This window comes from Onychomys torridus, chromosome 15 (assembly GCF_903995425.1).
Source record: "Onychomys torridus chromosome 15, mOncTor1.1, whole genome shotgun sequence".
Lineage (NCBI taxonomy): Eukaryota > Metazoa > Chordata > Mammalia > Rodentia > Cricetidae > Onychomys > Onychomys torridus.
This window is the reverse complement of record NC_050457.1, coordinates 14,801,468-14,816,641: the sequence shown is the minus strand read 5'-3', so window position 1 is coordinate 14,816,641 and position 15,174 is coordinate 14,801,468. Positions and strand designations below refer to the sequence as shown.

The window sequence follows — 15,174 nt, the reverse complement described above, 5'->3', positions numbered from 1 at the left end:
CACTCTAGCATTGTTTGGCTTTGCCACTCCTGTCCTGCGACATAAAAACTTTCTGTGAGCCGGGGTGTTTGTTGGGTCCCTTGTTTATTGTTTTCTCCCAGAGATCACTGCCCAGGGTATTCAGGGTCTGAAATCAACTTTTTCATTCCTTTCTTTTGGCTAGAGTTTTAGTTACTTAATGTGGGAGGATAAATGTAGTGTCTCATTTCAACACGGTTCACAGACTGAAGGAGCACGTAGAAGAGCGTTTTGTATGATACCAGTGTGTTCCCCCGTTTACATGAATTTCAAATAAGTAGACACTTTAGGCAAAGATACTAAATATAGAGTCGTCGGTTGGTTTGCTGTGTAGAGCCCACACATTTGGAGCCCAGTGGTAGGAGGGCATGAGCAGCCCACGAGGTAGGGCATGGGCATTACAGAGGACTCTGTGAAGCCCCCAGCCTGTGGTGGGCACAGAGCAGAGCTGATGCTTCTGTTGAAGCATCGACTCGGCCTCCCCTTCTCCACGGCCCCAGCTTGTCTCCGTGAGACGTTGACTCTGAGCTCTGATTAATACAGAAAGAGAAGAAATTCAGTGCAAGAGCTTTCAACATGCACAGACTTGGGGTAGAAATGACTCGGAGGGAAGAGATTGTGACTCATCCTAGGAAATATGTCAAGAAACTTTGGCTACATTAAAAAAAAAAAAAGACAGTGGATTCTAGCCTCCTCTCCTTCCTGTCCCTCCTCCCTGAGGACCTTTGAATTTGCCACACATGTGCTGCTCTTCTTGGCAGAATGGCCTCAGGGAAGTCTTTAGTCTCACAGTCTCCAGGCTCCGTAGTTGAAGAAGCAGTCTTGTACCGGAGTGCAGTCTTCTTTAAAAGCTGTGGCTACCCTCTGCTCTGTTTTTGGCTAATTTCATTTGAGTCTCCAGCAGCATCTCCGAGACTGTGGCCTGAATCTCAGGCTGGGACAGTTGCTACATGGGCTGTTAATCCGAGCGAGCTGCTCATGTTAGATGTAGGGCTAGGGGCTGTCATTCTCCCGCTCTGTCTCGAGTTACAGGATTGGGTAATGCCATCCCTGTCCCTCTCTCTGCTGTCACCCAAATTCATGGACTTGTAGCCATGACCTTACTTGAAAATATAGCCTTTGTAGATGTGATCCAGACTAAACAAGCTCAGGTCCTGAATCTCTTGTGACCCATGTCCTCGTAAGGAGAGGGATATTTGGGCACAGAGGCAAGATACCTGGGAAGACTTCCACGTGAACGAACACACACACACACACACACACACACACACACACACACACACACACACACAAGTTAGTTACATGTAAATTTTATAACTGCATATCCAGAACAAGGCAAGGCAGGCTTCTCCACTGAGTCTAGAAAGATGTGCTGGCTAGGTTAACCTTGCTTTTGGGTTCCTAGCCTCCAGAACTGTGCAGGGATATAAAACGACTGTAACTCTGTTGTTGTCCAAACTGGTGCCTCTGATGGCTCAGGTCCTAGGGAGGACACTCATTCCTCCTCTACCCTATTCTCCCCTTAAAACAAGGTCCTTCTCTGAAGAGTTAAGCTGATGAAACTCAGGTACCTTTCATTTACATAAAAGCTGGGCAGCTGAGTAAATTTTTAACACTGCTTTACAAGGATAATGCTTTGCAACCAGAGAACAACACCTTGGCAACCTGATTTTTTCTACCTTTGGAACTATCATTTCTTTCAACTTAATAAAGTATAAAACTAACTAATGTTGAAGTCGTCATAACAGCCAGTAGCTAAAAGGTCAATAACTTGCATATGAAAGGGATGAGATTCTGAATAACTTTTGTTTTTTTGGTGCCTGGAGAGACAGCCGTGGGTGCTGGGAACCGAACTCTTATATGTTTGGTTGTGAGCCCAGCCTTTAACGGCTGAGCCATCTCTCCAGCCCCTAAGTAACTCTTCAGTGTGGAGAAAAAGGGGACAGTCAGAGCTGGAGTTATCTGTATGTTTTTTCTCTCTTTTTAAATCTCTGTTACTGGAAAAGCAAAACCAAACCTTTGAGAACATTTCAATGAGAGAAAACAGACAAAATATGGTAAAATCTTTACCAACTGAAATTGGAAGCAGGAGCAAAGAGAAAAAATTCGTTTTCTCCAGCAGGCCCCCAATTGGTTATAACACCCTTGGCCATTCCTCTGGCACAAATAAGCAGGAAAGCTCTGGGAGCTCAAACCAAATTGCTTAATATAATAAAAAGTATGAGGGCACACATGGAGGTCCCACATCTATGAACTGGAAATTGAAAACTCAAAATGGGCAAGTTAGAAAACCTGAAAACAAACCATTATTAAAAAAGAAGAAGAAGAAGGGAAAGAAAATGCTTAATAGCAAAACCCAACATTGTAGAGTTGCAAGTGTCAGTGAGGAGAATGGGACCTCATATGTTGGAAACTCGCTGTCAATGCTTTGTCCAAAAAGAAGAGCTTTAGCATTGTCTAAGATGTAATTCTCCTGTAAAGCTGGTAAACATATTCATGCTTTTCCCAGATAACTGGCCCTATGTTGCACTGGGTAACATCCCTTTTTCCTTTGGGCAGGCAAGGGGCTGGTTTTCTTCCACTCTCTTTTCCCTGGGGCCAGCACCCTGACTGAAGGCTTGGGAAGCACATGGTTCTTCTGCCTATTCAGAAAGCCAGGAATGCACTGGAATTGACAAGAAGGTGGGCTTGATTCTTCAAGAGTCCTGTCAGGAAAGGGAGCTAGTAAGAAACTGGCTTGTCTATAAATGTGCACTGTGCTGGGGTTCACTGCAGGGCTGTATTGAACAGAATTGAGAATGGAAAGCCCTGAGAAGCATCAAACAATGTCTACTCAAAAAATCCAGTGAAGGATGCCGTAATTAGGCAGTAACCTGAGAAGGAACCACTGGTATCTGTACAGTTTAACACCTGTTGGACTTAGTTCAAAAAAGGAAGAAAACAAACTGACCTTTGTTTGTAGAGCATTTCATAATCTCAGAACCACATTGGTTTCAGAACACAAGGGGAGTTAGCCTGGGCTTTGCTAGCTCCCAACCTAGATCGCAGCCCCCTGGAGTATCAGTTCAGAAGAAACCAATGGATATCTGTGGTGCCTACAATAGCACATTAGGTGCAGAGCAAAGCCCATGCTGACTTCCAGGTTTCCTCAGTATCACCGGTACCTGTGGCTCTCTTCAGCTCTTCTCACCCTGCCCCCTACCCTAAGCTTCTGAGGCTCCTGCACTTCCCTCCCCCAACTCCTCATTCCCTTACAACCCTGCCATTGAAGCTGTGTGCTGTCTTGATCTCCTCTTTTGCCTTCCTGTCTGTCGCTCCCCTTGCCCATCTAATGGTCAGCTCCAGTCTGCTGCTGGCCATGCTCAGTCTACTACTTTCTCTCCCTGCTCCTGACTCTTCAGATGCCTCTGGCTGTACTTTCCCTTTTATCTACAATAAAAACCTTCCCTCAACCATACCTTGGAATGGTCATGTTCTCAGTTTATACATCTGGTGCTGAAAAACGCAGTTTATATGTGGACTGCAATTACTTTTTCTTTCTTGGGTTGGGTTTTATCTTATTTAATATTATTAGGAAAAAGATATATACTTACTGTAAAAATTCCAATATATACAATTTAACGTGAAAAGATATCTTCTTTTTTCATCCTCTGACCCAATTCTGGCCCAACACATATATTTCAGAAAGTGGTATTATTGTTCAGTAATGTACTTCTTCCTCGTAACTTCACACCATTGACATTGGAGTTTTTGAGGTAGTGTGTTTGAATATGTAGCCCAGGCTTTCTTCAGAATTGTGGTCCTTCTTCCTTAGCCTCCCCCATGATGAGATTGCAGGACTGGTTCATGATTTTGGTTTTAGAAGGATGAGGTGCTGAAGATTAAACCCAGGTCCTCAGGAATGCTACACAAGCATTTTTCTACTGAGCCATAGCCCAATCTTTGATATTGTTGTGAGTGTATACATAGTTATCTATCTCTAAGAGGTATATAGTATTCCATTTGTATGGGGGATTTTAATTACTTTAATGGAGCCCCTGATGATAACTAATTCCTTAGGTATTATTTTAGTTATCTTTCTCTTTGCTACGAGCAGACACCTGATCAGAAAGCTAATTAAAGGAGGGAGGGTTTATCTGGCTTGCAGTTTGAGAGGCTACAGTCCGTCCTGACAGGGACAGCGGAATGGCAGGAGAAGGAGACAGCTGAGTACATTGCATCAGCAGTGAGAAAGCAGAGCATTAATAGGTGGTGAGACTGGGCTATAAATCCTCATCGGCCACCTCCAGTGACGCACTTCCTCCAGCAGAGCTCAACTTCTCAAGATCCTACAGCCTTCCAAGAACAGCACTACCCATTGAGGAGCAAGTGTTCAAACACCTGAACCTATGCAGCACGTTTCACATTCAACCCACAAAGCTATTCTTACATTTTTATCTTACGTGTATGTATTGGTGCCGTGTTCATGCAAGAGACCATCAGATCCCCATGGAGCTGGAGTTATAGGTGGTTATGAGCTACCATGTTAGTGCTGGGAACTGAACTGGGTCCTCTGCAGGAGCAGCACTCACCACTGAGCCACCTCTCCAGCCCCCACAGCAAGTATTCTTATGGTTGCCCTTAGAAGTTACAACAACAGAGTTCTATAGCAGTAGACTGTTGATTTCTCCTATGGCAGATGTGGGTTTGTGGGTTTTTTCCCCTACTTGAACCCCTTTCCTTCTATTATTCTTTCCTATTGATTATGTTATTATGTTGATATCATAAAGCTTTATGGTATTTGTGTTCTGTTCAGTATCTGTGACTTAGTTAACTGTGGGGCAGAGGTAAGTACTCCAAGTAAAAATTCTACAGATTTTCTTTGTTTCACACTATGTAAAAAAGATTTCTTAAACTGGATGAATCAGAACCTCTAATTCAGGTTCAGTGGTCACAATGTTTTAATGTGGTTTAATTTCTAGCTAGTGAGTACATCAGTGGAATAGAGATTCTCAAAGATAACCCATATAGGTAAAGTGACAATTTGGCATTATATTGTCCAGATGGGGAACCAGAGGACTGCCTGACCAAGTACTTCAGATGTGATTCTTCTCACAGCAACAGGGCTAGCTTCCTCAGGTGGAGGGTGTGGTGTGTCTTCAACCCTCTGCCCTGATATAGCAACTAAGTCATGTTTAATAAACCTCAAAATACTCTATGACCAGGTTACATGTCTGGCTTTCATAGACACACGGTCTTCTTCAAAAATAAAGTCTATTATATTCCTGTTTTCTTTCATTTTTGAAGTTTTGCTTTCTTGAGTTTTTATCAAAATGAGCCAGAAGCTGGTAGTTACCCAATGAATAACTTTGACTGAATCTGGTTATACTATAACTCATCTTTGTATTTTTTTTTGTTATGTATTGGTTATTTTATTTGAAGTTTTTTTTTTATCATTTACATACCTACCACAGTTCCCCCTCCCTCCCTTTCTCCTGTTCCTCCCCACCTTTCCCCCATCAAACCCCCATCCATTCAGGAGGTAAGGCCTCTGGCATACCAAGTTGAGGCAGGACCAAGCCCCTCCTCCCTGCATCAAGGCTGAGCAAGGCATCACACCATAAGGAATGGGCTCCAAAAAGCCAGTTCATGCCCCTGGGATAAGTCCTGGCCCCACTGCCAGAGACCCCACAAGCAGATCAAGCCACATAACTGTCACCCACATTCAGAGGGCTTAGTTTGGTCCCAAGCAGGTTCCCTAGCTGTCAGTCCAGAGTCCATGAGCTCCCAGTAGTTTGGACCAGCTGTTGTGGTTTCCCCCATCATGATCCTGACCCTCCTTGCTAAATTTGACCTATGTATTTAATATTTCCAGAGGTATCAGAGTCAGGCAAGACCCATACATGCATTTGAAAAGTGACACAACCAGAAATTGAAGCCAGAGTTGTTAGGTAGGCATTGGGATGCCTGTGGGATGAAATATATTAACATATTCAACTCAGAGTATCTCCATATCCTTAATGGGCACTTTCCAGGCATCTAATCTGGTCTTTTAAAAATGAACAGCTATTGATGTAACGCAGTGTCTGAGCTGCCTAACCTTGCTTGGCTGTTTTGTTTGTTTAGTTGTTTGAGACAGGGTTTCTCTGTTAGCACTAGCTGTTCTGGAACTCACTCTGCAGACCAGGCTGGCCTTTGCTTAGCCTTGCTTTTCAATGGGAATTTCTCTTCTTGTTCCTCTTGCCATTGATCAGCTTGGGTAGCTGTGGATGATTTTGGTCTTACCTTCAAGGACTTGTCCCAGTTCTGGCTTGTCCCTCAGGCCTCTGCCTACCTTAAAGGCCTTGTTCATCAGTTCTAGGAGTGACCTAGAAATTTGAGTTGTCTTCCTGCCTTGGCCTTGCCAGGCTGTTTTTATGGCCGGTCATTCTGGACAATTGCATTAAATTCCAATGCTATGCCTTATTCCAAAGGAGGGCTGAGGGTTTTTAGGTAACTTTTTTTTTTTTTTTTTTAAGTAAAGGCTTTTGAAAAAAGAGATCATTTGTAAAAACTATTGCAGTTCAGCAGGAGAAGCCCCATAATTATTGTGTGGCTGGATCCTAGCAGTCATAACCTAGCTAGCTCTCTGGGTGGGTGGTATAACCCTATGACAGCTTGTAAGAAAGCAAGTCCAAACATGTTCTGTTGGGAATTCTTAGATCTCTGTCCAAAATGCATCAGCACTACACCATAAAGCTTGCCAATCTCTCTGCGATTCTATAGAACCCACAGGACATTTCTCTCCAAAAGTTTTAACATTTTTCTCTGCCGTGGGAACATGATGGCCTGGAAGCAGATGTGTGGAAGACAGCCAGTTGTTTGAAGTAAGCCTCACTCTCACAAAGGCACAAACATCGGTACAGTTTTAAAATCTAATGTTCTTCCTGTGCTCTCTTGTCACTTACACCTTCAGAGGTTACCATGTAGATTATCTTTCTACATTATACTTGAGGCACACACAGCACATAAACTTACATCTAGTCAAGCTTGAAGAAAATCTTAGACTGTGTCTTGGGTGATGTTCAATGCTTATATAATATTACCAAGATTTTTGTAGTTGTGTAGAATTTCATTATTTGAATATATGTAGTGATTTATATTACCAACTCTCATTGATGATTATTCAAGTATTTTTAGATCTTAGACCATTAAAGCGAAACTTTAATGAGTGCCATTGCATGAATTTCACTTCTACAGATGTGACTGTATGTGTAAGATGCATTTCTGAAGGTAGCATTTCTGACTCCAATGTATGTACAATTTTGTTTTCTTTTTAAATTTTTGAGACAGTGTTACTATGTAGCCCTGGCTGCCCGGGAACTCTCTATGTAGACTAGGCTGGTCTCAAACTTACAGATATATGCCTGCCTCTGCCCTTTGTGTGGCATTTAAAGGTGTGCACCACCATATCCTGAAGTACATTTTAAGTTTTGGTTGTTTTTGCCAACTTGCTTTTCAAGGATATGATACTGACTTAAAATTTTCCGCTCCTGGCAATGTGTGGGGCAGTCCCTATCTGTTTCATCCACATTTTTGTCTACATGTTACACATCATAGTTTTATTATCTTTGCCAATCAGATAGTTCAAAAAAGTTACCACATCATTTTAAAGTTGCATTTTCTTATGGGTAACCTGGAACATCTTCTTATCCACATGTATTTCCTTTTGGTGGTCTATCTCTCTGTCTGTCTACCTATTTATGTACATTCCCACCCATCCTTTGCTCATTTTCCTTGGGCTGTTAGTCTTTTTTTATTGATTTGTTGTAACTTTGCATTTTGAGAAATTTAAGCTGTTTAAAGATTGAGGAAATTAGTGCTTTTCTATGATAAGAGCTATTTTTCATTTTTATATTTGTCCTTTGACTTTTTATTCTGTGCAGCATACATTTTCTTTTTTATTTTAAATATATATTTTATTATTTATTTTGTGTGTATTCATGTAGTGTATGTATATGTGTACATGTGTGTGGGAGCCCATGGAGGTCAGAAAGGGGTGTTGGACTCCTTGGAGTATTGGTGAGCTGCCTGATATGGGTGCTGGGATCCAAAGTCGAGTCCTCTGATAGAGTAAGTGCTCTGAAACACTGAACATCTCTCCAGACCTCTGTCATGGATTGCTTCAGTCCTCTGGATTTTGACTTTTTCCCTCCTCTCCTCTCCTCCTTTCTTCCCTTCCTCCTCCCCTCCCCTTCCCTCTCTCACCTCTCCTCTCTTCTTCCTTTCCTTTTCTTTTCTCTTCTTTTCTTTTTTTGTAGCCTAGACTGATGTCATACTAGCAATGAGGCTGAGGATGACCTTGAACTTCTGGTCTCCCTGTGTTCACATCCCAATTTCTGGGATTATAGCTTTATGCAGTGTTTGGGAGGAATCCAGGGCTTTGTGTTTGCTAGACTGCTGAGCTGTATCCCCAGCCTCATGTCATATTTTAGAAGACATTTATTTCTGTTTTAATCTTGCACATTGGTGAGTTTTGTTATAAATTAGTGATGGGCATTCTGTTTAGATAGTGAAAAACTTCGGCAGTGAAGAAGTATTTTGTGTTTTTATTTGTGGTATTTGAGTTACTGCATCTGAAGTTTACCTGTTCAGTTCTCTTCTGCAGTGAAGGTGAAGTACAGCATCTGCTTTATGGCAAATGGTTAGCAGGAGGTCTTGATAACTGAGAGGTAGTTAGGACAGTCCTAAGTTAGATGATTCATGGTGACTACAGAACACTAGGTCAGGGCTGGGCAAGTTGCTGGAAGCAGGTTCTCGGGTAGCGGAGATCACTGACTCCCTCAGCTTGGTGAACCCTTCACAGCGAGTAGCAGTGGAGTGGATTTCAGCGTCTAGAAAGGTCTGGCTAAGCTATGGGCTTCATCAAGGTCTGGAGTTGCCCCCTTTCTTCAAGACTAGGCAGCTGTTGATTACTTCCTCAATGTTCTGAGCTCATTAGGTGCTCAAGTGGTTCCTAACCCTGGCATTGAAATAGAAGCTGTTGGGATGTGGGTTTCCCAGCCACAGCATTTAGAACTGTCTGGGGTGGAGTCTCATGCAGCTAGGAGTGAGCATTGATGCCAATGCAATCACTTTGCAGTACCTTTGAGTAAAGGCTTTTATTGTACACTGCCCCATGCCTCCAAATGTGTACCCATTTGCCTGGGCATCCTGATAATACAGCTTCAGGCCTGATGCTGAGTTGCAGATTCTGCATGTCCAGTGCTCAGGTGATGGTAATGCTGCTGGTCCCCAGAACACTCATGAGTGGCTTGAGCTTGTCAGTCATGAATGTAAACACCAGCCTGTGTCTGATAAGGTCTTGCTCTCTGGCTGATTTTGCTTTGTGTACAAAAAACAAAACAACAACAAAACCTCAAGTCCAGTGGCCACTTTCCAATTCTAGCTCTGCCCTTAATTAATTGAAAAGCAGGTTTCTTGAAAGTGCTTCATCCCTTCATCCTCTTGCCTCTTTAGAGAGGGCTCAGCTGGGTGTGATGTATAGTGTCCTCACCTCTCATCCTCTCATGATCCTCCCATGTTCAGACTGTCTGGATGGGGATTTTATGTGGTATGGTCGTCTGCATTCTGCACTTAGAACACTGGCTTCCCCCAGGAACTGGTCCTGAGTTTATTATAATTTATTGGGAGTATTATTTAAACTAGCAGATGTTTAATAATAGTTGACATAATAGTTCAAATTAAGTTGTAAACCATGGTAAATATACAGAGTAGGTGGGGAAGAGTATTGACTGGAGCAGAAGATGTCACTGCAGAGGGGGGATTTGAGTTAGGCATTGTGTAGTGCTCTAGAGAGACTGCACAGCTTCAGGGTGCTGATTCTCAGGCTTTCACATTGGCCTGTCTTTACAAAAGTGTTCTTCAGCAGTTGGTGGCCTCATTCTCAGGGTCTACTTAATTATGTGATGGCGCTGGGTGGCTACTGTTTGGATTTTGTACAGAGAGAGAGGGAGAGAGGGAGGGAGGGAGAGAGGAAGAGAGGGAGAGAGGGAGAGAGAGAGACAGGGAGAGAGGGAGAGGGAGAGAGAGAGGCAGGGAGAGAGGGAGAGAGAGATCCTTTACCCAATGACTTGGGAGAAAACTGGCTACTATTCCAAAAGCAGAGCAGTAATGATGACTTAGTCATTTTGTGTATCCTCTGTTTGAGCAAATATGAAATTTGGTAGCTTACCTAAACTTGTCCAAATGGGGTGATTTTGATCATATAAGTTGGATGGCATATAGATGGAATTTAAAACAATTCTGACAGTTATTCTAATGCTTAATATTAGTCAAATAACTAAAAGTAATAATTTTAGATATTTGGTAGTTAACTTTCCAGTCAGGTATGGTATTCAGCAAACTTAATAACCTATGACAGTGACATTAGCTAACCAGAATAAATTGGATCCAGCCATTCAGAGTTGAATCATAAGCAGTAAGCTTCCAAGTGAGGGCTGGCAGGCTGTCAGCCCAACGTACTGTAAGATATGTTTAAGGTGCCACCAAATCTATCTTTATGTAATGTTTTTAAAACTTTAAATTTATTTTGAGGTGCTAAGGATCGCACGTAATCCTGTGTGTGCTAGACAAATGCTTTAACACTGAGCTGCATCCCTGCTTCTTAAGTCTCTTTAAAATTATGGTGATTGTGTTTTTTTCCCCTAGAGGTACCACAATAAAGTACTCAGAATAGATGAATAGATGAAACCGGGAGAGAACCTTGCATTCTCCCTTGTTCTGGAGGTTAGAGACCCCAAATCAAGGTGTTGGGTCATGCTCCCTCTACAGGCTCTCTGGAGGAGAACCCGTCACCTCTGTCATTTGTGGCTGACAGCACCCTTGACCTCCCTTGGCTTGTAATTGCGCTGCTCTACTCTCCATTTTTCTGTGGCTTTCTCAGAACTCCACATGTCTGCTTCTGTCTCCAAATGTCCCTCTTCTTATAAAAAGAATAAGCAACCATTTCTTCCTTAATTATTATTACCTAGATTCTGTTAAAATGTGAACACTAGTGACAGTGTGGTGGGATTAATATTCCTTGGCATGCAGATATATCTCTGTGCATGGAGAGATATTATATTCTTCCATATAAGTTTATGGACTTTAAGCAAGTTTTGCATGAGAATGGAATTGATTATAGTTAGGTGACTACATGGGGCTGAGTGGAAAGTAGAAGAGTAGAAGGAAGCAGTGGGCCTGGAGAGATGGCTCAGTGGTGAAGAGCACTTGCTGCTCAATCGTGAGGATCCCAACCTGCGTCAGACAGCTCACACACAGGAGGAACTCCAGCTCCAAGGAACCCTCCCACACACCGTGTGCGTACACTCTCTGACACATGTCTTTCCAGACATGGACACACAGAAATAAAATGCTTTCAAAAGAAGAAACAAACCAGTAGGATGGTTGAGAACTCTTTCTTGTAATCTGTGTGTGAAAATGGCGTGGTTGTTTTCAGCTCTCTGAAGAGCAGTTCTGTGGAAAAGGTCTTTGACTCCTGAAGACAGAACAAGAACCACTGAGCTAAAGGGAACAGTGCAGTGTAAGATAAAACTTCCTCAAGTTGTAGTGCAGGGGATGTTGGGAGCCGCCATGAGGAAGTGGGAAATGCATCAAGTATCAAGTGATGCACAGTGTACATTGGGTCAGTCTTATTATCTGTCATCTCATCTCATTTAATGTGGCTAGTTTCCCTTTGCATGGCTTAGACGTAAGTGAAATGGTAGTTCTTCGAGTGATGAATTCTTGAATTAATTTGCATTTTTAATGATTCTTTGTTGGTGGAACACAGGAATGTTCTGATGGCTACATGTGCAAAACACAGTTTCAAATAAAAAATGGGACTACGACATCACATCTGGGAACACCTGCCAATGTACAAACGTGTCTTCCAACAGAGGTGAGTAGTTGAGTGTGCTGTGGTCTCCTTTGCAGTCTACATGAAGTATAAATTAAAAACTCTCAAGTCTGTTTTATGTATGTTTATATTTTAAAACAATAGCCCTTGGATCCTGGGACTGCTGGTGGCAGATGTGTGTACTTGTTTCCTGAGGGGTATTTTCTTTATAGCAATGAAAACAGGAATTGTGGTATCCGCTGTGAGTCCTTTCAGTTCTAGTGAGCTGTCACACTTTCCTTTGGAACTGAAGACACATAATAGTGTCTCTTGCCTTGATTTTTATCTAATGACATCTCAGCCTATACAGGCCCGTGTCTAGTCTACATTTGACCCTTTTTCTAGCCATTTGGAACTTTGTAGAAACTGAGTCTCATTATTTAGGATATTTTGATTCACTTGAGAAATTTGCAAAATTAAATATTATTGAAATGCTGAGTTCTTAGTGGCTTTCTGGATATTTTCAGTTTTCTTTATTTAAATCAAAATGCAAATAGCCTTAATATCTATCTGTCTAGCTATCTAGCTACCCACCTTTTCTTTTCTTTTTTCTCTGTCTCTCTTTCTTTCTTTTCTTTTCTTTTATTATTTTTCAAGATAGAGTTTCTCTACATAACAGCTGTGGCTGTCCTAAAACTCAATCTGTACACCAGGCTGACCTCAAACTCATAGAGATCCACCTGTCTCTGCCTCCTGAGTGCTGAGATTAAAGGTGTGCACTACCACCACCTGGCAATCGTTCTCATTCCTAAGAAAAGTTGTAGATATCCATTCTAAAAAAAATGAACAATAGGAAAATATATAAAAGTGAAATAATTCTCTGTTATACCCTTAGGTGGGTAACCACTATTAATATTTTGGAAAATACTACCTATGTTCCTTAGGTTTCTATTATCTATGTATTTTGGTACCAAAGAAGAATATCATGGGCATCTCCATGTCAGTAAATGCAGAGTCTGTAGTTCTCTTTGGTGGCTGCATGGCATTCCGTTTGATGGCTACACCATAATTATATACTCTTACTTCAGGAAGCACTTGAATTTTAACAGATGGAAGATGATTGATGGAGACCTAATTGCTTTGGTGCAAAAAACCAAAAATGTTTAAATTCTGAGCCTCTTAGTAAAGAGAGAAGAGATGCTGTATACATGTGTCTGTGTGTGTGTTCTCTGTATGCATGTGTGCATGTCCATTTCTGTCTGTGCATGTTCCTGTCTGTGTATAAGCTGTGTGTACACATATTTCTGTCTCTCTGTTTGTGCATGTTTCTATGTGTATGTATGTGTTTCTTTCTATATGTGTGTTCATATTCCCATTTGTGTGTGCATGTCGTGCTCCTGACTGTACGTGCATGTGTGTAAATGTATATATGGGTGTGCTTGCACATGTGTACCTGAATGCATATGGATGCTAGGTCCATGTATGGTGTTTTCCTCTTTTGCTCTCCACCTTATTTTTTTCAGACAGGGTCTCTCACTGAACCTGGAGCTCACCAGTTCAGCAAGCCTAGCTGGCCAGCGAGATCCAGGGTCTCCTCTTTTCATATCCCTACTGCTAGGATTACAGACCCACACCACCACACTCAGCTTTTCCATGGCTGCTGCTGGTCTGAATTTAGGTCCTCGTGTGTGCTTGGAAGGCACTTTACCCACTGGAACCATTTGCCTAGTGGAGATGGTCCTTCTTGTGTGCTCAGGAAGAGGTCGTTCTCAGGATCTGTTCAAATCAGGTCGATTTGGTAATTACGCCTTGTTACCCTCTTCTGCCTGTGTATGATGCTGATCTAGGAGTAACTTTCTCCGGTAGCATTTGATCACAAGTCATTCTCACAGATTTGTGCTTGGTAGTGCTAAGTACTGCATGGAGGCAGCTTGACTCTTGATGACCGCTTCATGGTTCAACAGCCGACACCAGTCCTGAAGGTGAACACGTTAGGGAAGCCCTCTCAGCCATTATCTATAAGCTTAAAATGTTAACCTAGAAATGGTGATTAAAAAGACAAATGACTAGTTTTTGTCTAAGAAGTTGGCAGGGATTTTCAAAGCACTAGGAAGAGGTGTGGCGGCGCGAGAGAACTGACACTTTCTGAGGTTGTAACTTAAAGTGTAAAGTTGTGCGCATGCTAGGAGTAATCTGTACTGAATGGAGAAAGTCAGCCCCCCATCAGTTTCCCCATCATTTTCCATTGCCAGCCCTCCCCAGTACAAGTCAACCCGGAAGAAAGCTGGAGGAGTTCTTCATGGAGTAGCCACGTTCCCACATCACTTTCTGCTGTGGGTGCTGGGCTGCGCTCATGTCTTTATCTTTCTATCCCCATCCTTCTGTTGAGCAAACCTACTGGTCTGACACAGTGCTTTTCCGTCCACATAAACTGCAAAGCAGTGCTCACAAAATAACCAGAAATATACACAAAAGGTGTTCAGGCAGCGGATGTATCACACTGCCATTTCTGACTGGAAACAAACAGAAGCAGCCATGATGTGCTGCAGTAATGGACTGGTTAATTAAGGTACCGGTACAATGGATGCAATTATTAACAAGATCTTCTGGGTAACCAGCAGTACAAAAATTAGATGTTAAATGAAAAGTGGACAGTTGTTACAGCCTAAACAATTTAATCCAAGCACATTTACTTTACTATCATTTGAATTAGCTGTTGACTATTATGATTTTAAATATTATTATTTTTTATCTCTTTAAAGAGTGAAACCAGTAATTCTTTATCATTTTGAAGTCCTGGGATTCTCATTTGTTTGTTTAATCCAGCAGTTCAATTTGTCGTCACCGACCATCTCTGCAAGCTTCCTTTCTTGTAGGTGTCCCATTTTTCAGGCCCTATAAGAGAATTCTTTTAAAGTTGACTGAGACATACAGTACTGTGAATTACTGCATCTCGTGATTTCTTTGCCAGCCTTTAGCTCAACGAGTAATTGAAAGAGTCTAAGCTGGGCGTGGCAGTGTATGCCTATAATTTGAGATGGAGAAAGAGAAGAATCATGAGTCTGAGGCCCTCTTCAGCTACATAGCAAGTTTGGAGATAGTTAAACTACACAAGATCTTGATTTAAACAGGAAAGCAAACAAGCACACGAACAAATAAAGAACACAGAAATAAAAATTATATATAAATATATCTCCTAGATATTATTTTCCTTCTAATCAAGTAGTATTTTCTTACCCATGGATTTTTAAAGAAGTTTTTAGTTTTTTCTATTTCTGCCCTTTCTCTTCCAGGGTTTTCTGCACAGTGTGCTTCCTTTC

General features: G+C 42.0%; 1 protein-coding gene across 1 annotated transcript in view; it reads left to right on the top strand.

Moving 5' to 3' along the window:
* Atg10 (autophagy related 10) overlaps positions 1–15,174 on the top strand; it is a 265,367-nt gene that overhangs the window by 57,032 nt on the left and 193,161 nt on the right. The window contains exon 3 of the mRNA XM_036207102.1: positions 11,810–11,917. Coding sequence (XP_036062995.1) covers positions 11,810–11,917 — 108 coding nt within the window. The remainder of the gene's footprint in view (positions 1–11,809; positions 11,918–15,174) is intronic.